This window comes from Quercus lobata, chromosome 2 (genome assembly GCF_001633185.2).
Source record: "Quercus lobata isolate SW786 chromosome 2, ValleyOak3.0 Primary Assembly, whole genome shotgun sequence".
Taxonomy (NCBI): Eukaryota; Viridiplantae; Streptophyta; class Magnoliopsida; order Fagales; family Fagaceae; genus Quercus; species Quercus lobata.
Window position 1 is genome coordinate 97,758,898 of NC_044905.1, and position 26,062 is coordinate 97,784,959.

Below are 26,062 nucleotides of genomic sequence, written 5' to 3' on the forward strand. Positions count from 1 at the left end.
CAGTAGAGGGATTTCTCATAATAAGATATGCCTTGTTTGTGGTAAAGAAGCTGAAAATATAGATCATGCACTTATCAGTTGTGATTTTTCATCCTTAGTTTGGAACCTTTGGCTTGAAAATCCTCTTCGATTGCAAGGCTTTGGAAAATCCTTCCTGGACTTTGCTTTATTTATCCTATCTCACTCGACGCCTTAAGACTTGGAACTCTTCTTTGCCACGGCTTGGGCTTTATGGTCCTATAGAAACAAAATTGTGCACAAGGATGATAGCCTTTCTTCAGGTTTGGCATATGGCAAAAATTGTTGTAGAAGACTATGCTTGCTCTGCAAGTTGGGATTTTGACCTAACAAGATCGGCCCCCTTTAAATGGGTTCCGCCACCCCCTGGAATCCACAAAATGAATGTTGATGGTGCTTCTTCAGAGCAAGATAATTTTTCCAGTGTGGGAGTTGCCATTAGAGACAGCAATGGTCAAGTTGTGGCTGCTCTTTGCTTGCCACTCCAGTCTTATTACTCTGCTGAGCTTACAGAAATCTTTGCATTAGAACAAGGTGCCCTTCTTGCTCAAGAACTTTAGTTGCCTCGGGTTGTTTTTGAATTAGACTCTTTGGTTGCCATTCAAGCAATCAATGATAAGGCTATGGGAAGCACCTTTGGACACCTTATTTAGAGAATTCTTCAGGTCTGTGATTCTTTCGAGTCTTGCCATTTTAAGCACTTAAGCAAAAACCACAACACAGTGGCTCATGAGCTTGCTCAATATGCCCGAAGAACCGGAAGCCATCAAATTTGGAAAGGCGTTGCTCCTTCCTTTGTTCTACCGTTTCTGCATTCTGATATGGTGTAAACTTGTATGTTCTCTGTCCTGCGTAGCAGGTTTCCTTGTATGTCTATTATTGGTTTAATGAAGCTTTATTCCCTTTCAAAAAAAAATACGGGCTGCTTTGTTTCCTTTGTTTCCTTCTCTAAGGTTCCATTTGAAAGCAAGTAACTATGCGAAACCCAGCTGAAAGTATCAATAGATTGCATCAAAGGGGATAAAAGAGCTTCTATACAAGTTTTGGCATTGCTTTTGATAACAATCGTAGCAAGACCATGGCCAGCTACCCAGATAATTACCATAACTTTTGCTGAGAGAGGAAAGCTGGTTTCCACTCCTTTTAACAGAGTAAAAACCAAATTCTCTATCCAATCTCTAGTAACTAAGGCAATGAAAGAATAGTTTGATAGTGATCCCACACAACTGCATTACATTTGTAACTTGTAAGTGTAAAATGTGTGTCTTGATTCTGTAGATATTTCTTAAAGTCAACGAGATTCCTTGTAACGTTTTTGACCTTTTGGTTTCATATGACTACAGGATCATACACCATGTAATAATGTCCAAATTTGTGAGCACGAAATCAAATTAAATATATATATAATATTTTTTTAAATGTATACATATATATATATATATATAGTTATATAGACTAAATATTAATTTGCGTAAGTTTATATAAATAAGTTCCTCAGTTATCAAATTAATATATATATATATATATAACTGATAATATAATTTGTTAAATATTAGCATTGAAATGTGTTATATCATGTTGTATATGCTAGAGTGGATGCGGAAGAGAAAGCATAGAAGAGGAACACTGAAAACACGAGGGTTACGTGGTTCAGCCTTGACGGCCTACATCCACGGAGGAATCCCTTAAGGGCTACATCTTTATTATATAAGAGTGTAGTACAATAACCTCCTGTGTTACAATGAACCCTAACATGAGTATATATAGGCGACTAAACCCTAGACTACTAGTACAAGCAGGACTGGGCTTGAGCCTATTACATTGGGCTAATATATGTCTAATATATATCTCTAACACCCTCCCTCAAACTCTAGGTGGAAGCTCGATGAAGGCTTGAGGTTGGATAAGCATGAGAAGATCACTTGGAGATGCCTTGAAGAATGCCTTTGAAGAAACCACAATGAAAAATGTGCCAACTGACTAATTTCGGAGTCTCAAATGCAGAAACGGAGCCCAAAATCGGAATCTACGGGAAAAACTGAGCAAGATAGGCCCTTTTGGAAATTTTGACTTTTGGTCAAAGGTCAACGCAAAAAGTCAAAGTCAAAGTCAAAGTCAACTGGTCCAGAGTCAAGTCAACAGTCAAAGTGCTCACGGGTCAGATCCGGGTGGTCCGGGTCAACGGTTAGCAAGGTGACGTGGTGCTGACAAGACGACACTGCTGACGTGGCTGATGACGTGTCGTTGACGTGGATTAGGGCTGACGTGGACGTGCTTGCGTGGCTGCTGACGTGGATTGATGACGTCATCCGGTGACGTTAGATGACATCAGCAGGAGTTTTCCGGCGCCTGGCAGGAGCGTGCGATGTTCACCGGCGCGTGGAGGAGATGCCGGAGGCGCGTGTAATCTTGGTTGAGGCCCGTAATTTCAGGTTTCGTAGATCGGCGGATGAGGAGGCCGACAGGACGGCGCGTGCGTCCAGAAGACGATCTAGAAGTCAAGAATCTATGGCGGCGCATGAGAGATTTTCAGGTTGCTACTGCGGCGCGTGGAGGCGCGTGAGAGCTCGTATGATTACCAGATTCTCAGGCCAAGTGGATCGGTGGACGACAAGGCCGGCTTGGCGGCGCGTGTGACTGAGATCCGGGCTGGGAGTCGAGAATCTTCGGCGGCGCGTGTGAGAGTTCCAGGAGCCATTGGTCGCGCGTGGTGGCGCGTGCAGCTGCCGTTGGAGGTCGGGTTTCTGGGTTTTGGCCGCGATTTGCCGTGGAGCACGTATGTCTTGTTGGTTTCATCAAGCGAAGGCTTGATGTGCACAGATCTGATAAGTTAAGTCCTGGCTTTGCTTGAGTTTGTGGATCTTGGACAAAGCACTGCGCCACGGTGGCTGCGAGATGCCATGGATTCTAGATCCAGCAGAGAAACATGTGTGACTTCAGATGGTGGTATGCACGTGAGAATCTTCTTTGCTGAGTTTGGCTCTGATACCATGTTAAATATTATTAGCAACAATGCGATGTGTTATATCATGTTGTATATGCTAGAGTGGATGCGGAAGAGAAAGTATAGAAGAGGAACACTGAGAACACGAGGGTTACGTGGTTCAGCCTTGACGGCCTACATCCACGGAGGAATCCCTTAAAGGCTACATCTTTATTATATAAGAGTGTAGTACAATAACCTCCTGTGTTACAATGAACCCTAACATGAGTATATATAGGCGACTAAACCCTAAACTACTAGTACAAGCAGGACTGGGTTTGGGCCTATTACATTGGGCTAATATATGTCTAATATATATCTCTAACATAATTAACTCATTTCAGAGTTAAAGTCATGATTCAAGAATAAAAAATCTAATTTTTATAAATTTATAAATAAAAATCATTATAAATAACTAAATTAATAAAATTTAACTATAATTTATTTATTAATTAATTAGTAGCACATATTTGTGAAGGTATATAAATTTTTAATTGTTTTTACTATATATAAAAGTAAATAAATTATTCAAGTGGCTTGCATATAATATAATTCATTAATAAGGTTGAGATCGATTCCCATTAAAAATAAAATAAAATGAATAATTTTAAATATTTATATTATACTTATTATTTTTTTTTTACTAGTGATTTATCTGAGATTTGCTTATTTTGTTAAAATTGAAAATTCTTTATTGAAAATATCGTAGATAAAAATAAAAATCAACTAAAATAATAAATTTAGATTAATAAATAGTACTAAAAAATACAATAAAATCCATAAATGATAGTAAAACTAAACTGAATAGGAAAATAAATTGACAAAAATAATTTTTGCAAAACCGACCGTGTATAAAAAATTAAAACAAAAACAAAAAAGGAAAGACCACGCTAAGTTTTCAGTAAAGCTTGAAAGCTGGGATTTATTAAAAAAAAATCCTCACTTTCTCTGCAAAAACCTCGGAAGAACGAAGACCCCATTTCACAATGGCCAATTCCTCCGGCAAAGGACCCATCACCCACGTCATCTTCGACATGGACGGTCTCCTGCTCGGTAATTTTATCAAACACTTTTTCTATTTCTTATGTTAGCAGATCGCATATTGTTATAACATTGTAGTTGCATATAATAGAAGACATTATAGTCCTACTGTTTCATGTTTTGTCCAACGTAGTACTAATTGATTCAACAGTTATGCTGGTAATTAAAGTTCTAATATTTGATTGTTGTGAAATTTTAACATTAATGGCAGATTATTTACCTTTTGATATGTTGGGGACACACTTAGTTTATGTGAAAATTTTTGGGTGAAGAAACTAAAATGTGATACAAATATTGATGCAGATACTGAGAAGTACTATACTGAAGTCCAGGAAATTATACTTGCTAGGTATAATAAGCCATTTGATTGGTCCCTGAAGGCAAAAATGATGGGAATGAAAGCAATAGAAGCTGCTCGGGTCTTTGTCGAAGAGACTGGGATCAGTGATTCTCTTACTGCTGAGGACTTTCTTGTAGAAAGAGAGGCCATGCTGCAGAATTTGTTTCCCAATAGTGAGCTTATGCCAGGTATTATAAATTACTTTGGAGTTACTCACTTTGCTTGAATTTGTTCCACATTATTTTCAGGTTGTTAGAATATTAGTTAAATGAATGAATTCACAATTTCCGAACACCTTAATTGTTCGGGAATCAGCCTGGGGGGGTTAAGGCTGATTGCCATGACCTCTCTCAAACTCTGCAAAAGTGGGGACTTTAGAGTTTGAACTTTGTCTCTACTTGATCTCCCATTGAAAAAACAAATCCCATGTATTGGGCATCACTTAGTAAGGGAGAGTCTAGGTCCACAAAAGAGGAGTCTTGGTTAAATGATTCAATTCACCATTTTCTAACCGTTTAAGCTTTTGGGACAACAAGTAATTATTTTTATAAGTAGCGATAGTTAATATCCAAATTAGATAGTTCTCTATTTTATTTTTAATAATATCGCGCAAGAGCCTTATTAGTGCAGTGTGACAAAAGATTACCATTGTGGTCCCTGTAATTTTGATCATCTGGGAAACAAAAACATGTTTATAAACAGCATCACATTATCTTACCCATATTAATTGTTGGTGATGTTAATTTTCCCTACAAATTATGGGTGCAGTAATGCAAGTAACTCTTTCTGAATCCTTGTTTAATTCCCACTTAAGACTTGTCCACACTCAACCACCAGGCCCTAGCCACTGAAACCATCTTGCATTTTAGATGGTTCAATTCCATATTTTTAGATCCACCTTTAACTTTTAGAAGGCCAAGCTAGATCATTCTTCAATCAGACAAATTATTCCTTTAGTAGAGATGGTATGGCATTCTAGTTTGGCCAGCATAAAGCCTTGAACACCATTACTTGATCTTTTATTCTCTCCCCCATTTTAAAGGCTTACATTCCTTTTGTTTGGCCTTCTAGTTTTACAAGAGATTGTGAAGGAGACAAGAAAAGAAAGCAAGTTGTTTTACTTTTGTTTGGTTATGTGGAGAGAGTGGAATGAAATTAAAGAGAATATGAAAAAAAAAATTGGTAACTTTTGTTCATGCAATCAATTTTCTCTCAGAATCTCAACTATTTCAATGAGAACCTTTAGGATTATTATTAATTTTCATCCTTTTTTCCTTCTCTAGTTGTAAAGCTATCAGTGTTATTGGACGTTGGATATGAGTTTGGGCCTGAAATTGCTGCTTTTTTTGTGATCAAACTTTTGTTGGTTTATTTGGGGTTATAGTTTGGATGCTTTGATCTTTGGTAGTGGGATGATGGAGGTGATGGAAAGGTTGTTTGAATACTTCTGCAGAGTTTATTCCTTCACTATTTTTTGATCAAAATCATGGGTGTGTTTCCTCAGCATCAAGAGAAGAGAACTGTGTTGGTGAGCATGTGTTTAATTGATGTGGTAAGTGTCTGGCATTGAGGTTCTAAAGAGTCTAGGAATTTTGAAATGGAAGTTCATTCTACACCAATAGTTCATGAAAAATGTTGTTCTATTTACTTGCGTATTGATTTTCCTTGGGGTGTCGATTCATTAAGGATCAAAGGTTCTTTAAGTGATATTTTGTTCAATTGTTATCATATTGTTTCTTAGGGTAAATGTTGTCGTTCCATCTTCCATGATGATTCTAATGTTGAATAAAATGAGTTGAGTTGTAAGATTTGGTTAAAAGAGAAAGACAGAGAGTGAGTAGAGAAAAAATGGTTCAGGGCTTAATCAATCAGTTTTTTATTACATTAGAGCGATATGTAAAGATTACTAGAATACCTTTACACTAATCGAAAATAATAACAAGTTATTATAAACAAGAGTAAGTCTAACAAAATGAAATACAAGTTGATGTTATATGAAAAGATGCTACCAGATAGATGTTTTTAAGCTGTTGATAACACATTTACAAATAAAGAGTTTCTGGGGTTGTGCTGTGATAAAATGACAGACTAGTAACTTTAGAAACTATCTTTAATCTTCATTGACTACCCCAATGTACTCTGAAAGGTTCATAGGTGTCAAAATTAACCTCAAAATTCCAATGGGACTACCTAGGGGCACTTTATGGTATTTTAACTATTTTACTAAGGTTGTATCATTGGCTGGCATTTTAACTTGTACTTTTCCTTTTTTCTCTTTTATAATAGATTTCTGTTTACCTATCAAAAAAAAAAAAAAATTTTAAGCATGTTTCTGTCTAAATGCAACACATCTAGTTGAAACTGGACTAGCTAGCCCTGAATGTGTTGTTTGTTTTTAAGTTGATATACTATTCCTGAAGTAATTTTGATTTAAATTTAGTCAGAAATCATTGCATCCAATACAGTTATCATTTATGTCAATATTATTCCAATTTTTTTTTCATATATCTCTAGGGGCTAGCCGCCTGATCAAACATCTTCATGCAAAAGGAATACCAATTTGCTTGGCAACAGGGTACAATTTATTCATCTTTCTCATATTTAATGTGTTTCAATTGCCTTTATTTTTTTTTAAAGAGCTTTGGACCAGATTTTATTGTAGCACATTTCCAGTTTAGTTTTGTAGTTGATGCAAAATTTCACAAATATGACTCATTTGATTATGTGCCTTACAGTTCTCACAGGCGGCATTTTGAATTGAAAACACAAAGACATGGTGAACTCTTTTCGTTGATGCATCATGTTGTTCTTGGAGATGATCCAGAAGTTAAACAAGGCAAGCCATCACCAGATATATTCCTTGCTGCTTCCAAGAGATTTGAGGTATAACCATCTCGTAGATGTTCCTTTCCGACTTTGATTGTTGACAGTATTGTCTGATGGAAACTTCTGTTTGCTCTGTACATTGTTTCCTCTCATTGTAATTCTTTTAATTTTGGCTTAAGAATGACAGTGTGATAGCTCATGACAAATTTGTTGGTCAACAGGGTGGTCCTGTAGATTCACATAAATTTCTTGTATTTGAAGATGCACCATCTGGAGTTAATGCTGCTAAGAATGCTGGGATGTAAGTCCATTTATTGACATTTCTTTTCACTAGTGAAAATTATTGATGATTATGCTTGAGCATGTTTTATTTTGTCCACAACACATGCTGAAATATAGTATAATCGCTGAATTTGATTGGTGGGTAAAATTCTTATGTACAACTAAAGGTAGTGTTACAATGAAAAAAATTGCTTAATTGTTGACGTGTTACTGCTATATGTTCCAATGTTATGTTGATTTGATGTCGGTGGCTTGGCAACGTTTAATGGAACAATCTAACTGTTACCTAAAAAGAATACAGGTGGATGAAAAATAATATTATGCCATTACCTAAAAAGAACTGATCTACATAAAAATAAAAAGGTTAGGTTTTAGTGGGCTGTGCGTTCAGAGTCTATAAGAAGAGTTCTATAATTTATAAAATGATTCACACAAGTTCTCTCTAAGGAACAAGCATACAATATATTTCATTTTTGGGATATTCGCCATTATTGGTTATAAAATTAGTTCCTGGTGCTTGGAGAAACACCATTTTTATAAACATTGATTATGGTTCTTTTTTGTTTCCTCCCTAGAGGAGCTGATTGGAGGCTGACATGTTTTCAAAATTAGGAACCATACTACTATTAGGAGGTTTAACATTTTGTTGTGTCACTTGCTTTGCTGTTCTCAACCCTGTTTCTTAATATTCTCTTTTCTTTTTTAGGTAGATCTCCTTACTGCACTTTATTATTTTCATTGATTAATATTTTTTTAGGTTCTTATAAGAAATCTTGTTGATTAAAGCCTCTTCCCTAAAGTTTGTGTTAGAAAATTCTTGATAGACCGCCGAAATCCTTAAATATGAAAACCTGCAAATTTTCCTATGTTGATTAAACATCTAGTGCTTGGTTTTTAATTAATGCTCCTCTGTAATTGTCACCATATTAAACTGCATATTTTCTTCTTGTTCATGATTGGTCATTTTTCATTACATTTCCCATACAGGTCCGTGGTTATGGTTCCAGATCCAAGGCTGGATAGCTCTTATCATGCCACTGCAGACCAAGTGTTGAGCTCACTGCTGGATTTCAACCCAGAGGATTGGGGTTTGCCTCCATTTGAAGTTACTGCAAGCTAAACTTGCGTATCCCTCCAAGTGGTGTTTTTTCCCCACTTTTCTTGAGGGAGAAGATTGATGAAAATTGCAATTATTGCCTATTTTTAAAAACTTAAGGGACACCTCGATTCAGATTTTGTGAGGGTGTTAACTCAGATTATTCTTAAGATATTATTGGATGAGCATTCCATGCTATTTCTCTCACAAATTACCATTGCAAGGCATGCATTTTCATGTCAGAATGCAGCATTTTGATAGTTTCTTTGGTCTGAAAAGTGTAGAAAGTAGAAACAGGTTCAAGATTTAGAAATATTGAAAATTGGAAGCTATGACTATCTTATGCACTGATATGTGCATCTTCTCTTACGTGTTACTAGCTAATATAAATAGTTAAGGTTGTAATTGAACCAAGCAGTTTATAAACGGCTTGGGTTTGACTTGATAAAAAATTAGTTCATATTTGTGTATAAACAAATCAAACTCAAGCTTAGTTTTATGTTTGTTTAATAAACAAGTCCAAGCAAAATAAATTGTTCATGAATAAACTTATAAACAATAGGCCTTGATAAAGAACAAGTTGAGTCTAGACTTGTTTATAGGCTTTGTAATTAGCTTGACATAGACTTGACAAATTAATCTATATCTTATTAGAAGTTGGGATCACTTGTTCAAATCAAGTTAGTTCGATAATAAGCTTGATATGAGTTTAATTATATACTTGTGTTAAATTAATAAAATTGACCGAAGTTTTATCAGGGTCGGTTGTTGCACCCAAGTTCATAAAAAAAGAGCTCAAGAGCTTGATATTGAGCTTAATTTCAACTTGATTAATGAATCAAAGTGATATTATAAAGCCATGGATAGAACTCACCCTTGAAAACCAGCTTGCACAGAGAGGGTGTTTAAGAACTTATAAATACATGATTGAACTTATACTTAATCAATGTGGGACACTAAGATCATAATAGGTAAGTTCAAGCTTTTGGACTTTTTGATAAGCTTGAGTTCAAACATTGTTTATAGACTTGGTTTGAGCTCAAGCCGAATTTGAATATTTTATTTTTGCTGTCGAGCCGATTAGGGGTGTCAATTCGGGTTAGTGTATCGAGTTCATATCGTGTCGAGGTAGGAGTATTCGACTAAATGGTTCAACTCTAACCCGACCAATTTAATAATCGTATTATGATCTTTCAACCCAAACCCGACCTATTAATAAGATGGGTTGACCTAACCCAACCCATTTGACATGCTTGATAAACGAGTTATGTTGGGTTGACATAAATGTAACACAACCCATTCCAACTTACATAATATTTAATATAACATCAATCTAGAAATAATTTTTTTTTTTTTTTTTTTACATCCCAAAAGCAGTACATACATTTCAAGTCTTCAAACCATATTCAAAATAACATAGTTCAACAAAAATATAACATTTATCTAAAAATAAGTTCTTTATACTCTAAAAGAAGTACATACACTTCAACCCAAATTCAAAATAACATAGTTTAACAAAAATAACGTAGTTCGACAAAAATATAATATCCTTGAAACTCGCCAAATGCTAAATATTAATATTGAAAGAATTGGAGCAAATAGTAGACTAATCCTAACTATAACTACGATTATCATCCACAGAGAGAGAGAGAGAGAGAGAGAGAGAGAGAGAGAGAGAGAGAGAGAGAGAGAGAGCGCAATAATCGGTTTGAGACTTTGAGTTTAAGAATTGAGCATGAGACTATAAGATGGTAGAGTGAGTAGTACGACTAAATTTTTTTTTTAAAAAAAAATTAGATATTTATAAGAAGGTTTAGAGATTTAGGGTTTATAGGGTTTAAAGATCTAGGATTTGTAAAGTTTCAATTTCCAATTATATCACTTGTAAGTTTTTGTAATTACTCATTTTTCTTTTTAAATTTAAAATACGTGTTGGATATAAAAGGTATTTGACAATTCTAAAATAAAATGAATATTTATTTGTTATATGAGTTAAACAAGTTGTGTTAAGTGAGCCATTTAGAGTCGACACAAATAAATTGGCGTGTCAAATGTGTCTATTACGGATTATGCATGTTGACCCGCTTATGACATGTTTTTTATTGTGTTACTTTTGAGTCGACCCGTTTATGACCCAAACCTATTAAGGCACAATTCTAACCTGCAAAAACCCATGTCGGGTTCGTGTCATATTTGCGGGTTGGGTCGAACATTGACACCCCTAGAGCCGACCTTAAACATCTACTATTGGACAATCTTCAACTTGTTTACAACCTTAGAAATAATCGGTAGTATCATGCCTTCAGTGAAAGTTGACTATTTTTCTCATGGTTAGTAACAATATTTTGAAGGTTGTAACTCCTTAATTATGACATTTAAATTATTATTTTTCATTCGTATCTTTTCGGTGTTTATTTATATGTTTATACTATTTAGTTTTTTACTACAATATACATATATATATATATATATATATATATTTATATAAGGAAATTCTAAAATCTCTAGAATGAGTGAATAAAAATCTTTTTTGAACAGGAGCAATATATTGTCTTAAAGACAACAGTTCAACATTTTTTTTTGAATATGAATTCAGTTCCAAGACTTATCCAATCCACGAGTGACTTGTGTCGAGAAAAAACAAAGGTTCTCAAGTGGGGAAAATGGATAAAAGAAAAGAAAGAATATTTGAAGGATAATAAAATATAGATACAATTTTCTTTGTTGCAGTACATTAGATTTTTCTATCAAATTCAAAAATATAGTTGTTTTGAGTTTAATTGCTATTGAAAAATATAATAAGTTTTACTTCGTTGATTAATGCAATCATATGTTCGAAACTGGACTCAAAATCGGTTTGATAAAAGCCGTGAAATTGGCGGCTCAACTGATAAAAACTAGAAATCGAACTCATTTTTTATTCTTTGACCATTCCGGTTTTTAAAACCATGGTCTTAAGGAAGTTTAAGTTGTCTTTTAAAAAAAAAAGAAAAAAAAAGAAAGAGAAAGAGTAGAGTTCTTTCTCTTCAAACTTTAAAAGGTTAAACGATGGCTAACTACGACGTATTAACGTAGCTGGCAATTACAGTGGGATGTTGAAGTTAGGCTTCATTAGTTCCATATGCCATGTACACTTTCAAAATTTCAGTACTTAGCAACTTTTAATCTCAACGAGATTTTCCAAATAGAGATCGAATTTGAAATTTTGAATGAAGGAAGGATGTATATGTACCAAGTTACCAAATAAGGATGCTTGACATTTTGGCCATTTTTCAATTATTACTAATTGTTTTTATATTACAAATACTGAAATAATCTCAAACATATGGGACATTTCAATTGCAATTTGACAATAATATCATACATATTTCACATTTGTAGAGGTCCATAATGAAGTTAAAGTAGATTTAAAATTGGAGGTTGAGCATAAATAAAACCACGAATGTTGACAACTTCGCAAGATGATTTATATTGATGGCCATTGGGACCTAGTTTGTGCAAAAACCATTAAATGGCTATGGCTGTTTAATTATGGTGAACTGGTCACCTCCTAGGCCTTTTGAGTTGTCTCATCTTACTAAAATTGATTTGGTTCATCTCACTTATGCATTAAAAAAGGACATTAACAAGCAAGAATGTCAATACAGTGGGCACAAGCATGAATTATTGGTTGCTTTTTAGTAATAGAGGAAGTGGAGATTAGGGGCAGATCTGTAGGAGTTTGAATGCAACTTTTTGAAGAACTTGAGGAGGGCTAATTATGAGTCATGAAAGCTGTCTCACTGGCAAGTCGCAACTTTGGTTTTGTTTAGCATGAAATGAATTGTTCTTCTCATAAATGAAATTTGATATAGTACCCCACTTAATAATTTTTTCATTAACTATGTTCCTTGAATTATTCATACTTTAGCGGTGTAATAGTGACCACATTAACAAAGCAAGTGTTCAACTTTATGTTCACCCATGCTAGTCCAACTATGAGGCCTTAAATTGGAAAAATGATTTATTGTAATGGTGATACCCATGTCATGATTACACCTATGCTATCTCTTTTTCTTTTTCTTTTTTTTTTCTTTTTTCTTTTTCTTTAAATATAGACATGACTGAATTTCAATCTATGATATCTATTTCATAATAATTACTATTTATTATTAAACTAAGATATAAGTCGGCTTTTGGTTATTAGTAGAATTCAAACTTAGGACCTCATATCTTATATTTGATGACAAATAAAAGACTTTGTTAGTTAAGCTAACAACCCCTTAAATTGAGACTATGTCAAAACTCAAAAGTAAGAGATTTATATATGTTTTCCAATGGTTTTTTAATACTAGCAATTAACAATAGACTTTCAGCAAAATAGTAATAATAATAATAATAATAATAACAACTGAGTCTAAGGCAATAAACACCCTATGCATCGGTCAATAATTGACTAACAATAAAAGGATGAGGGTTCAAAAAAACTCCCTACAGCTACTTTCTCTTCACCAAAAGATCCGCCTAAAAGTTTCCTTCATGATGAATATGTTGGAGCTAACTTAGCTATCTAAAAAAACTGAATAAGTGACTTGCAATCAAAAATTAAAGAAAGACGCATTAATTCCAATGAAAAAAAAAACTATCATCTTTGATTGGGTTAGTAAGCTAAACGATAAATTTAAGATCTAGGACTGAAAAATTGATAATTCGCGATACGACCGATGAACACGACACAGACATGTTAATGATTACACAAAATTAGCAGGTTAGGATTCAAACTTAACAGGTTCGTGTTAAATTCGGATCAACACAAATTGACTTGTTTAATAAATGTGTCAATTTGAGCTAGACACGCAAAACCCATTTCGATCCATTAACTAAGAGTCATTTTAACAATTTACTTTTCCAAAACCCTAGGCCTAGTTATATAAACTTACTTTCTCCTCTAAATTTTTTCTCTCCAAGCCACCTCTAAGTTTATGGTTGTAATTATATTTTAATTGGTGGAGATTTTGTTAGACTCTAGTTGTATTGTATACATGTTATATTATATGAGAATTGCTTAAACAAGTTATTTATGTTAGGTAAACATGTTAATATGACTTATGAATCAAATTTGTTGTGCCAAGCTATGTCGATGTTAACACGGCTTATTTATCAAATAGGTTAAGTAAGTCATGTCATGTTACATGTTTAATAAACATGTGGTATTTGTGTCGACTAGTTGACATGACACAAATTCGACACGTGAACATACATTGTCATCCTTACTTAAAATACAACTCAAACTGATGTAGCAATGACATTCAGCTCATACATTAAAGGTAAATTAATAGCATGTGGATTTGGCACGAAAGGAAAAGTAGTCATTGCTCTTATCTCAAAAAATATATCGCATGAATTACGAAGAAAAAAAAAAAGGAAAGTTGAAATCTCAAATTTTCTTTTACCTTTTTTTTTTTTTTTTTTTTTTTTTCATTAATGGACTAGATCTCACATGCAATGCAAGGCAACCCGAATCCAACTATGTTAAAAGTTTTCTGCTAAAAAAAAAAAACAGAAGAAGAAGATAAAAATTTGATAAGAGGGTAAGACCCAAATCTAGCTGTCACTTGGTTTAATGTGGACGATTTATTTAAGAACATGGAAGGTACAAACTACAAAACCTTTTTTTTTTCTTTTTAATAGTTCTTTTCTATTCTTCTTAACATAGTTATATTTTTATTAGTGAACAATTTATTGTTTATTACTTTTCTAATGTTTAAGTTTCTCATTAGTGACATCATGAATAATGATGATGCTAGAATAACAGTTTCAACTCCTTTCCTTTTCAAAATTGTTGCAAGTAGCTAGTTGCTTTGCTAAAGAAATAAAGATCATTTACAGGATGTCGTGCATAGCAATCAATTGTATTTATGCCCAACAAGGTGGAAAAGCTGTTCATGATCAATACTGAAAGGGTGTTTCTACCTAATTCAAATTCAATGTGCTTAATTAAAATGGGATACTGTATCTAGTATAGACAGATGGACCCTCCATTTCTAACTATGAAAGTTTGTGGTGGGTACAGTATAATAGAAATTTCAAAGCCAATCATTGGTTTTGATTGCAGTGGCCACCACATCTCATAGTTACATATGCCACCAACACCTTGTCGTGAAGAGAGATGGCATTGCAAATGCATATTGCTCTAACAATCATCACCTGTAAAGGGTCCATATACCCTAATCAGCACCACTTATTACGGGGTCCTAAAAAGCTCAAACTATCTATTTCCTTTTGCATCTTGTCTAAAATTCTAAAGGATGCTAATTTTTCTTACATTAAGGATTGGAATTCAAATTCTCCCAATTTTGAAAAGACTGTACAGTACCACTAAACTACGAATCTCTTAACACATTGTAGTCTAATTTGCTATTATTAAAAGCACAATTATGATTGTAGTCACAAATTTAAGGTACTCCTGCACTACAAGAATGCTTTGTACCCCTTGGGAACATAGGAAGATGGGAGTTGATGCATTAGGTGATGGCAATGGTAGTTTGTGTGTTTGGTGGGAGAGAGAGAGAGAGAGAATAATAAAAAGTAAGATTAAAAAAATCATATTTAAATAAGAATATAGAAAAAATAGTAAGTTGTGTTTGTCCCTAAAACAAAATAAGCATTCTTTTTTTCAACACTCGAGGAAACTGTTGTAATTAAAAAGACCTAATAATTTCATGTACTGTGTAACAACTTTAAATATATAATTTGACTAAAACTTTGTTAAGCTCGATGCTAATGCTCATTTGCTAATATGACAGATACTTCCTTGTCCATGTATATTGATCAATGTAACCTTTTCACGTTCTAACTTAATTCATTCTCTTCTTGATCAATATCAAGCTTGTTCATAAGTCACTTTATTAATTTATTCTTTTCTTATATATAAGAAAACAATGACTAAATTAATTCTTCTACCCCTTCATAAATATATGCTAATAATTAATAAATTGTAGTTGGAGAGTTATTTAAGTTAATTAGATAGAATGATTTTCCTCTATGAACTTGGGAAAATTCGATTCACCAACCTTGTGGTGTTAAAAATCATATATAATTTTAACTATAAATAGATCATTTATATTTTAAATAAACTACAAATAATAATTTGATATCTTATGAACTTATTGACGAGCCTTACATAATTTAATTCTGAGTCTATAATATATTTTTAGACATGTCTGTGTGTGTGTGTATATATATATATATTTAGATTGAGCCTCTTGTAATCATGCATGCTCAAAGCTTATTTATGAACATATTGTTATGTTTGAACTTAATTTGTTTAATATTCGAGCCTAAACTTGGGATTGAACTTGACTTATTTGTTAAGTAAATGTACATAAACAAGTATTTCTCCGAGCTCAACTCAAACTATTCATGAACATGTCAATTTGTTTACTACCTTAATCAAAAAATGAAAATAAGAGATTCTTAAAAGATGATGATTTTAATTAGGTAATTTAAATTAACGTAGTTTAATGCTATGTTTTACTCTAAAAGAAAACAAAATAAATATATATATATATATATATTAAATTGATGATGTAGAACATGACATGAAAATATATGAGATCTCAAAAGCTAGTTTCCTACCTGCCAAGAAAAGAAATTGAGGTAAATGAAAAATAGATACATCATTAAGGGAGAGGTTGTACTCTTCTAAGGAAACTTATCTTCTCTCTATCTAACTTCTGAGTAGTGGAAAACAAACTTTGATGAGAAGAGAAAATCCGAAAATCCATTTTTGTGAGGAATAAATTCATATTTTCAGTAACCTAAACTTTTTTGGACTAGTAATAATTTATCGAGTAATTTATTCATGATATAAGGAAACAAGGAGCTTTACACTTAGAAAAGTACACATACATATGCTTCCAAGGCCTACCATGACATTACAAGTTCCAATAATTAATTTTTGGTTTTTGAATTATGTAACTTCTTGACTTTCTTGCCAATACCAACCAAAAAATGCCAAAAATCAGCGAGCTATGCCACCCCTCTTCCCTTCCTTGAGTTTGACTTCACTGGCAGTATTCGAATTCTCTTAGCCACTCGTACAAAATCCCTATTCAGTGTATTCACACACAGAGAGAGTCAGAATAACCAAAAACCATCATATCGCAACCTAGAAGCGAAGACTACAATGGAAACTTAAAGAAAATAAACTTATATGCTAAAGTTTCAGGTCCAGTCCCGTAAAGAACCAAAGAAAATACAAAGAAGAGTGTAATAAAACTAGTTAGAAACTAAATTTTGCAAAAGAAGAAGAAGAAGAAAAAAAGAGAGAGAAACTTGAAAACCCATATGCTTAGAAGGTCATCGAAAATAGTTCACCCCCAATAGATAAATATGAGGCTAAGCAGCTCTTGCTAATGTAACAGAATCTAAAAAGAAAAAGAAAGAGTATAAATCTTCTATCTGCTGTTTTACTTTGTACTATACCAATTACAGTATATATCACGGGTCTGATGCAATTAAAAAGTATAAAGTAAAATACTCAGATTGTGACAGAGAATAAACGTACTTCCAATTAAGGTCACCGGCAAGAAGGAGATCATTTTCCATGTCTTCATAAGCAATGAGATGACCGGGAATAGCATTAGACAGATCAAGATGATCATTGCTCTCCGAATTAGCGACTCCATTAGTACTGTCACCTATATCCACAAACATCTGCCTCAAGGCCTTAGCTAGGCTTTGGTAACTTGCATGCTCATGAAGACTGATGCGCTGGCAGATCGAACGGCCTTCGAGCACGACTGTCACCGGTGGAACCACCGTGGAAACGAGATCATCATCATCCAGCCCTGCAGGGAATCCTTGAATAAGATTGTTGCTTTTAGGGTTTCCCATAGTGAAGGGTCCAGAAGAAGTAATTGGAGTTGCACCAACCATTAATCTCCTTTCTTGCCATCTTCTTTTCAATGAGTCTTGTCTTTGAGCAACAAAACTATTCATTTTGTTTTTTCTTTTTCGATAAAGTGTTTCTTCTCTGTCTCTTTATATTGATGGGAAATATGGATGAGTATGAGTTGTGTGCTTGCTGGGAGGAGATATAGATAAGAAGCTGAGATGGGTTTGGTTCTATGTGGGATTTAGGAGAGAGAGAGAGAGAGAGGTGAAGGAATTCAGTTGGGAAGCTAAGAAGAATTTGGTATTTGGTTGGACAGAGTCAGAGATTACTATACCAGTAAGTGCAAATACGGTAAAGCTTTATGGGGGACAAGGGGTGTTTGTGTGTGTACGTAGTTATTTGGTGGAGATATATAAATGAGATCGGTGCACGAGTGTGTGAGTGAGAGAGAAATAAAAATGTTATATGTCACTTGTTCCACTTTATATTTCACTAATATCATTAATAATAATTAGTAAGTCATCCATACACGATGCATAAATTATTTTGTAATATTTTATATAAGACGGTTTTGAAGAATGTTGCACATATATTATAAAAAAAAAAAAGTAAGCTAAATTAGAATAAAGAAACATATACATTTTGAGATATTAAAAATTAGTTTAGTAATTTCATTACATTTTTGTAGCATTCTCAAGATAATATTAATTTTTTTAAAAAAATATGAAAAAAAAAATAAATGCAAAAGAGTAATAGGTTCATGAAAATCAACTAATTTGTGTTGTGCTCACAGACTACATACTATGAAATGAAAGCATGTCCAACTCTCTTACTTTCTTCCACTCATTAATAATGCGACATTAAGACATAGTGTGGACAAGTGCGTATGCATGTATCTTATAGATAATTTAAAACTATGGTAGAATATGGTTTTACTTTGCGTACTAAATATTCTCTCTACCTATACACCCAAAACAAAAATTGTCCAACCAAATTACCCAAACTTACATCAATTTAAGCACCTAATTTAAAAAAAAAAAAAATTATCCGTAGAGGTTTCGGCGGCTTGATGGTAGTAGGAGGCTAGTATATATGACGGAAGTGGTGGTTAATAGTCCTTATTTTTATTTTTATTTTTTGCTTTTGTTTTTAATACTAATATAGTGGCCCAAGCAATTAATGAGATAACAGTAAAATAAGTTAACATGAAATTTTGGGTAACAGTAAAAAAATACTAAATGTAAAATTAGAGCGTCATATAGTTGAACTTCATGCACTCTCAAAAATATATATATATATATATATATATATATATTTTTGATTGATTGATTTGTTACATTTTTTTTATTAATTTGATAAAGTAATCAAAATTTAATTATTTATTTATAAATAAAATCAGGCATATGATATATTGTTGTTGATGGAAAATAAAATAAATCACCAAGACTCTAAGAGTGGGATCAATGACTTTTCCTCATATGAAAACAAATGTCACAAGCGTAGAGAGTCTAAAACCGCCCTAATGCTTTCCTTTTCCTTTTACAAGGCTGCCATTTAATGGTCTCCGCATGATATATATTTTGATAATTTGATGGTTGGAAGAGAACTTGAATCCTAATTGACATTTTCATTAAAAACACTATAAGATAACAATTAAACAATTAAACTTTTTGTATGTACGATGTGAATTACTCACTATCTATATATGGAGTAATATAGTAAATATCAAAACAAACTCTTTTGATCTTTTACCCTCTTACTCGAGAAATAATACAGTCCTCATGGTGGATTATGTCACTTGTTTATCATTCTACTAAGAAACTCCCACTTATTTAAAGTTGCTGAGTCGGTAATCAGTTTCTGTTTAAAAAAAAAAAAATTTGACTCAACAATTTTAAACAAATAAGAGTTTTTTAGTGAAATAATGGATCATGTCGCTTGTCCACCATGAGAACTTTATAATTTCTTCTCTTACTCTGTCTCTATTCTCCCCTTCTCATTATGATCAAATGAATAAAGAGCACAAATAATATGAAAAGAGGAATGTTAAAATTAATACTAATTTTATTTTTTTAATATATAAATTAACATAACAATGAATATAATTTATGCTATTTCAACCATATAATAAATTAATATTTGAAAGATTTTTTTATTGGTAACACATTAGTTTATAAAGACTATATAATCAAATCAAAACTTGATAAAAACTATAATTATCAAAAGTGAATGTCATAGCATTATTCTATAAAAAATTAGATAAAAATATTGTGAGGGAGAGTAAGTACTTAGGTGGGAAGATAAAATAGGTACTACCTCTACAAGTTGGGAAATAAATTAAGGAGTGTGTGGGGGATGTTTGCTTGTGAATGCAAAAGCGAAAAGAGGGTGTGTCTTAAAACTTTGTTGTTTTATAATAGATATATTTTTTGCATTATGTAGGGTAGGTGTTGTTGTGAATGAATAATAAATTAATAATAGACTACAATATTTTTGGGGATGGTGATAACAATTTACATGCGTGAAGAAAAAGCAATCGATTAAAATGAAAAATAATACTAAGAATGATTAAATTAATAAAGCAAAGCACATTACACAATCTTGTAAATTGAAATGCATGGGCTAAGGTGACGACCGCGCTGCGTTCGCCGAACGGCTTGCTGCTTTGACTCTCAGATGGTCGGAACTAATTAAGTATTCACATTTTCTCAAATAATAATAAATATTCACATGCATGGGCACTTCCATTATTGATATTTACAAATTTTTTTATGATTTCTTGCCACAACTGTGATGTGATAGAGTACAAGTGGTAAAAAAAAATTGTGGATTAAGATATAAATGATAGGCAAACATGTCATAGTCTATCACGTCAAAATTATGATAAGAAAATTGTGAAATAGTTTGTGTATTTGTGGTTCTATAACCACTAAACAATTCTATATGTGTAGGACTTAAGCCTTCGTTCCAACTTTGTGCCCACTGTGAGGCCTCATGAGGACAGTGAAAAAGATTTGTTCACCATCACCAATCAACTAATTTGCTTTGCTTAAGTTTAATGGGGACAGTGAAAAAGATTTGATGGGATGTCTTTTTTGCAGAAATATATGTTCCTTTTGATCACCAGAAATAATTGACCCTATATACAAACCAAAACTCATTGCGTATGGTAATTTCCTTTGGTTTTGTTTACACCTCAACAAGAACAATAAAAATTTGTTACTCTATACGGTCCAAGGAAAGTCTATAAAATTAAGGGTCTAGAAAAGTTCTTCAAGAAGCTTATAGTCCTTTTAATAGATTTTACCAAATGGGTATTTTTTTTAAATGTTAAAGTGGAAATTTGAAGTTTTTGGGAGAAAATTTTTTATAAATATATTGTTCATGTCTAATTCAATCATACTAGGCATTCAATCATATGATCATATTTTAATTGAGAAATAACCAAACTAGCTATTTTTAATTTGGTGAAGTGAGATTTCAAATTTCCAACTTGAATGCCTTCTAGATGACATCTTTTCTTCTCTCTCTACCAGCCTTAACCCTTTGAGTTCAAATGACATCATGAGCACCAGATTAGTAATTAATCCAAAAAGAATGCACCATAGCTCTGTGGCCAACCACAAGAAAGATTAAAATTAGAAGTTGGTAAGTAGAAAAGTAGAGGGAGAACAAAATAAAACAAAAAATGAGAGGGGGAAAAAAGGCTACGGTACCTTCCTTTTAGGTTAATAATCTAGTGCCCATGTCATTGTGATCTAAAAGGCTTGATATGCTCATTCAATATGGCTATTGGTGAGTTAACTCGAATAAGAAGGAAAATTTAGATTCAAAACTCCCTCTAAAGAGATAAAAGAAGATGCATACAAAAAAAATGGAGGGTTTTGACACAAAGATATACCACGAACTCTATTAAAGAGTCGTAATAACTTTTAAGAAATGGTAGAACAAATTATATCACGTTCAAACACTCTCTTAAGTTATATCAAATAATTACATTTTTTTTTTCTTTTTCTTTTTTTAAGGAACAAACATACATGCATGATTACACGATTTACACAAATCACTATACAAAGCTACGAAAGATAGCTTCTCAAAACGGGCAAGCACAAAAAAGGTAAAATACAGCTTTAGTCTCCATCTGAAACCTTGCAAATGACCATTGACTTCATCAACACCTGAAAGCAAGCTCTTCTCCGCATGAGGATTGAGTTTGTCATAAGTTTCCGTCATTGGGATGCGATGGTCTGTGGGATTTCGTGTCTTTTGTCTTTCTAGAGCCAATAGATAAATTACATTGCTTAGGACCCAAGCATTTATACAAAATTTTATTATTCCTAATCACCAATAAGTAATTCTAAACTTCACCGGCCAACTGTACGAGGAACCCAAGTGTATAAAAATATGTTTATGTAATAGACTAATAGTTCTTGTGTAATATTGGGATTCAAATTCGGGAATGCATTTGGTGGCTTTGTCATTGACATGTGATACATAATATGCTTTAACTAATAATTCAACTGATACTTCTTGGTGTTTCTAATTAAGACATTTAGAAAGTGTCTAGTGTGGTGAAAACTGAATTATATAACTCAATTTTATCACCAAAAACTCAAAACATGTGGAACCCACGAAAGAAATGATTGTTTGACATAATTTTCAAGTTATGTTCTCATCACTCAAAACTCAAAAAATTTGAGTTCGAGTGATGAAAACCAGGAACACCATTTTGGTATTTTTAAATCATAAAATTTGAGTTTTAATGGCAACAATGTTATTATGATACATTGGTGGGGCCCGATAACAATGTGTTGTCACGTTAGAAGTTATTGCCATGGGCTTTGTTTCATTTCTTTTTCATTCCAGACCTCTCTCTTTCACTCTCTCCTCTGCTTCATTTCTTCTTATTTTTCACTTTACTCTTCCACAAGCTTCTCTCTTCCTCCTCTCACTTCTCTTCCTCTGAAAAATCTAGCGCATCCAAAGTTGCTATCCACCATTTTGTCACACACAGGTAGGGGTGTTACTGTTCTGAACATGATAGCGAGGTGAGCTTCGCCATTTTGTCAAAAATTGGAGTTAGAGTGAGAGACACGGCTGAGTTTTGGAACCAAACACTTTGTTCAGAGATATTTGAGTTATAGTAGGGATAGAGATATGAGTTGGGTTATAAGTTTGAGTTATAGGTCTTGAGTTATGGGTTTTGAGCAATCCAAACAGGCTCTTAGGATTCAAATCCCCACACCCCCCACCTACTGATGTAAGAAGGGGAAAAAATAGAGAGACGAGAGAAGATGCCTGGTCAAAAATCACAATAGGCTTTACTGCTAGCAATAGAATTTTTCAGTGAAGCTTCAATCACAGCCGAGCTCACAAGCAGATAAGCGTTCTGCTTCTGAGTAGGGTCTCTCTGCATATTATTGATCCTTTGTGTATGCACGTTGGTATTGTTATTACTTACAGCAAGACCGATAGTAGGCAAAGTTAAGGTTCATTTTAACACATCGATTAAATGAATTTGGTTTTTTTATTTTATTTTAAATATCATCTTTTTGGAAACAAATTAGAAATCACATTTTCTTGCATTCCTACAAGCTCCCTTCATCCGTGATTTAATACCACCTAGTCTTGTTGATTGAGTTTACTCAAAGATCCAAAGCATAAAATGAAGTGTTTGTAAAAACTTGACTTCATCTCCAAAAGTGGATATGTAAACCAATTATTCCATATGTAGGAATTAAGAATTACACCAAAAATTAAAATCTCATATGATTCTCATTGTCATGAAATGATTTTAATGCAATGGAAGAAAAGTTACCATAAAGTGAAATATTTTTTGCAGGCAATCAGAACCAACTTAGGGAACAATACATCTATGAGAGTCCTTTTATAAGGCATTGTTAGCATGAGCAATGGAACATCCAGAAGACCTCTACATGGGATAAAGTACAATGTAGGTGCCATGACTCGAAGAAGCAAAATAAAATACTGGAATCCTACTCAGGCCATTACTGAATCCTACTTAGTCTCTATCAGCTTCTTCAATTTCCTCATCCTCTGGTACTCCACGAAGATAGAGAACATTGTTACATCTGCAGATGGAAAAACATTAAAGGATGCAGTGAGTTGTCTGAACATTGAGTCTTGAATTTTGCATCAATTATAATTCTTCTAATCATAAATAGATTACTATTGTTCATCAAAGATGTGGAAGCAATATTTGCTATAATTCACAAATTTGCTATAATTTTACTCAAAATATATATATATATATATATATATTTGCTATAATTCACAAATTTTCAATGGAGAAGGTATTGTCCCGCACTCCAATGAACCGGTCTTTGACTATTCCATTTAAACTCCAGCAGTATGGTACTATGGTTTTGTATTTTGAGGAAATTATAACTATTAAAATGTGAAAGCATTATCTGTAATATCTCACACCTTTTGGAGGCCTCAACTGGGTAGTCTTTGACTATTCCATTTGAACTATACAGTTTTGATGACTCGTAAAGCACACCCAAAATTGACAAATTGATGAAAATACTCTGTTCAAAAGTTCTACGGCTAAAGGTAACATAAATATACAAAATTTAGTTGAGACTCTCAAATCCAGTTGTTGATATAATGGAGAAAATAAGCAAGCTTATAAATGATGCAACACCATTATTAAAAACCATGAAGTAGTTCTTAACTTCTTATCGTGTCTTATAAGCAGTTCTTCATTTATCATATAGCACATGTGATAAAATTCTATCAAGGAAACATGTGCTTGAAATAGGAGAGGCCTTTGAATAAAAGGATTACTCATGTAAAAATATAATAAAGAGATTCCAGCATTAGGCTGAATTTACCTGATCAAAATCTCTCCCAGATTTCCAGTGAATTGCCCATCAATATATTCTTCAGTGTTAGCCAGCTACACATCATAAATGTGTAGAATTAGAATAAAAACATGCAGATATGTACTAAATGCATGAGAAGGTTGAAAACAGCTAAGTATATCAAACTTCCAAGTTCAGACATTATCATGATGTTTGAACCATATTTCAAATAACATATATCTTCATATATAAGACAATGGATTTTTCCCCCTTTACTCACATCTGTCAACATAGTTCAAACATAATACATTGGACAAGACAGTAATGTGAAACCATAAAATAAGAGTCTTATTCATATTTCTTAAATTACGATTAATTCTTTTTAGGATGTATATATGATCCAAAAATAAAGATCAAACTATAAAGTCATACTCAAACATACGATGAGAAGTCTATAATTTTATTTCTACCATTTCTCATACAATTTTAAATGGTATCACATAGTGCCATCAACCTTAAAAATGAGTATTTGGTTTTAAAAAATTGCTCTCTTTTATTAATATCTTTTCACTTTTCTTTATGTAAAAAGAATAAGTACGAGCATTAATATAATGAGTAAACATATTTTGTGTATCTTAGGGTGCGTTTGTATAGGCTATTGGAAAACGGTGTTTTGAGTTTAAAATAAGCATTTGTAAAAAGCTATAGGGAGTTGTGGTTGCAAAAAAACGCATAACCGAACTGACCCTTACAGCAACATTAAAATGCTCCATCATAATTGCTAAAAGTAGCAACCTATGCGACATGAATGAAAGCTTAGAAACTACAATTTAAGTCCTCTGAAGTACACAAAAACACATAATTAGGCACAAACACGAAGTGGGTACACATTAATTTAGAAAAAAAAAAAAAAAGATTATAAAGTAGCACCTGCAAGTTCATGTATGAATCCACTGAGGCAAGAAAACCTGAATAGACACCAAATCAAAACAGAATTAATACCCATTTTCTAAATCAAAACAAAAAGAGAGAGAAACAAAAAAATTACATGAAATTTTTTGAAAGAACAGAAAAAGAACAAACCTTTGTACTCCATTCCCCACTTGAGTTTCACAATGACAGGCTTCCCGGTCAAATTGTTCAAGAATGGTTTTGGATTAACTGGTATAGTCTGAAATTTTCAAAAAACAACAAAATTTAAGCACTAATTCTCAACCCCCAAAACACAAATTGATGAGTTAGAACAAAAACAACAAACTGAAATACTTAGAATAAAACGGTGCCCTAATATTCATACACAGTACCAAAGATTGAAAATTTGATTAAAAGAAAAACTCACAGCCATTGGGAACGAGATAGTTGAGGCGAATCTGTGAGCTGAACTTTGCGCCGAGTGAAAGGGTTTTTGGCCTTCTTTAGGGTTTTATCTGAGAGAGAGAATCGAACGATTCAAACCTAAATTTTATAATTATTTGAATCCGGGTCAAATCTGACCCAGACTCGACCCGGGTCAGCCTTCTCTTTTACTATCCAAACCCACACCTAGACTTGACCCAATTAAAAGCCCAAATTTGGTAAACCCAAACAACTTGGCCCAATGGGCCTTCTTCGTAATAGGGATTGGGTTTTCTATCTAGGGGTTGGAGATAGTTGGGACTCACTTTGGTTTTAACCTAAAGTAACAATCTTACTCAATAAAATGAATATTACTACGTATTTTGAAAATATAATCATTGAATTGCACGTTTTTTACACTTTTAATATACGTACT

General features: G+C 33.1%; 3 protein-coding genes across 3 annotated transcripts; 1 reads left to right on the plus strand and 2 right to left on the minus strand.

Moving 5' to 3' along the window:
• Positions 1–3,880: 3,880 nt before the first annotated feature.
• LOC115977430 ((DL)-glycerol-3-phosphatase 2) lies at positions 3,881–8,933 on the plus strand. Its single transcript, XM_031099271.1, has 6 exons — positions 3,881–4,054; positions 4,346–4,570; positions 6,897–6,957; positions 7,118–7,265; positions 7,430–7,509; positions 8,478–8,933. The coding sequence occupies exons 1-6, from the start codon at positions 3,988–3,990 to the stop codon at positions 8,608–8,610; spliced, it is 714 nt and encodes a 237-aa protein (XP_030955131.1). The 5' UTR covers positions 3,881–3,987; the 3' UTR covers positions 8,611–8,933.
• A 7,262-nt stretch (positions 8,934–16,195) lies between these two features.
• LOC115961988 (auxin-responsive protein IAA33) lies at positions 16,196–17,831 on the minus strand. The gene is made up of 2 exons (XM_031080869.1): positions 17,135–17,831; positions 16,196–16,675 (listed from the first exon to the last, which is right to left on the minus strand). Exons 1-2 carry the CDS (start codon positions 17,566–17,568, stop codon positions 16,597–16,599), a joined length of 513 nt encoding a protein of 170 aa, XP_030936729.1. The 5' UTR covers positions 17,569–17,831; the 3' UTR covers positions 16,196–16,596.
• A 5,377-nt stretch (positions 17,832–23,208) lies between these two features.
• LOC115977431 (probable small nuclear ribonucleoprotein F) lies at positions 23,209–25,742 on the minus strand. The gene is made up of 5 exons (XM_031099272.1): positions 25,631–25,742; positions 25,375–25,462; positions 25,222–25,259; positions 24,322–24,386; positions 23,209–23,556 (listed from the first exon to the last, which is right to left on the minus strand). Exons 1-5 carry the CDS (start codon positions 25,634–25,636, stop codon positions 23,487–23,489), a joined length of 267 nt encoding a protein of 88 aa, XP_030955132.1. The 5' UTR covers positions 25,637–25,742; the 3' UTR covers positions 23,209–23,486.
• Between the last annotated feature and the right edge of the window lie 320 nt (positions 25,743–26,062).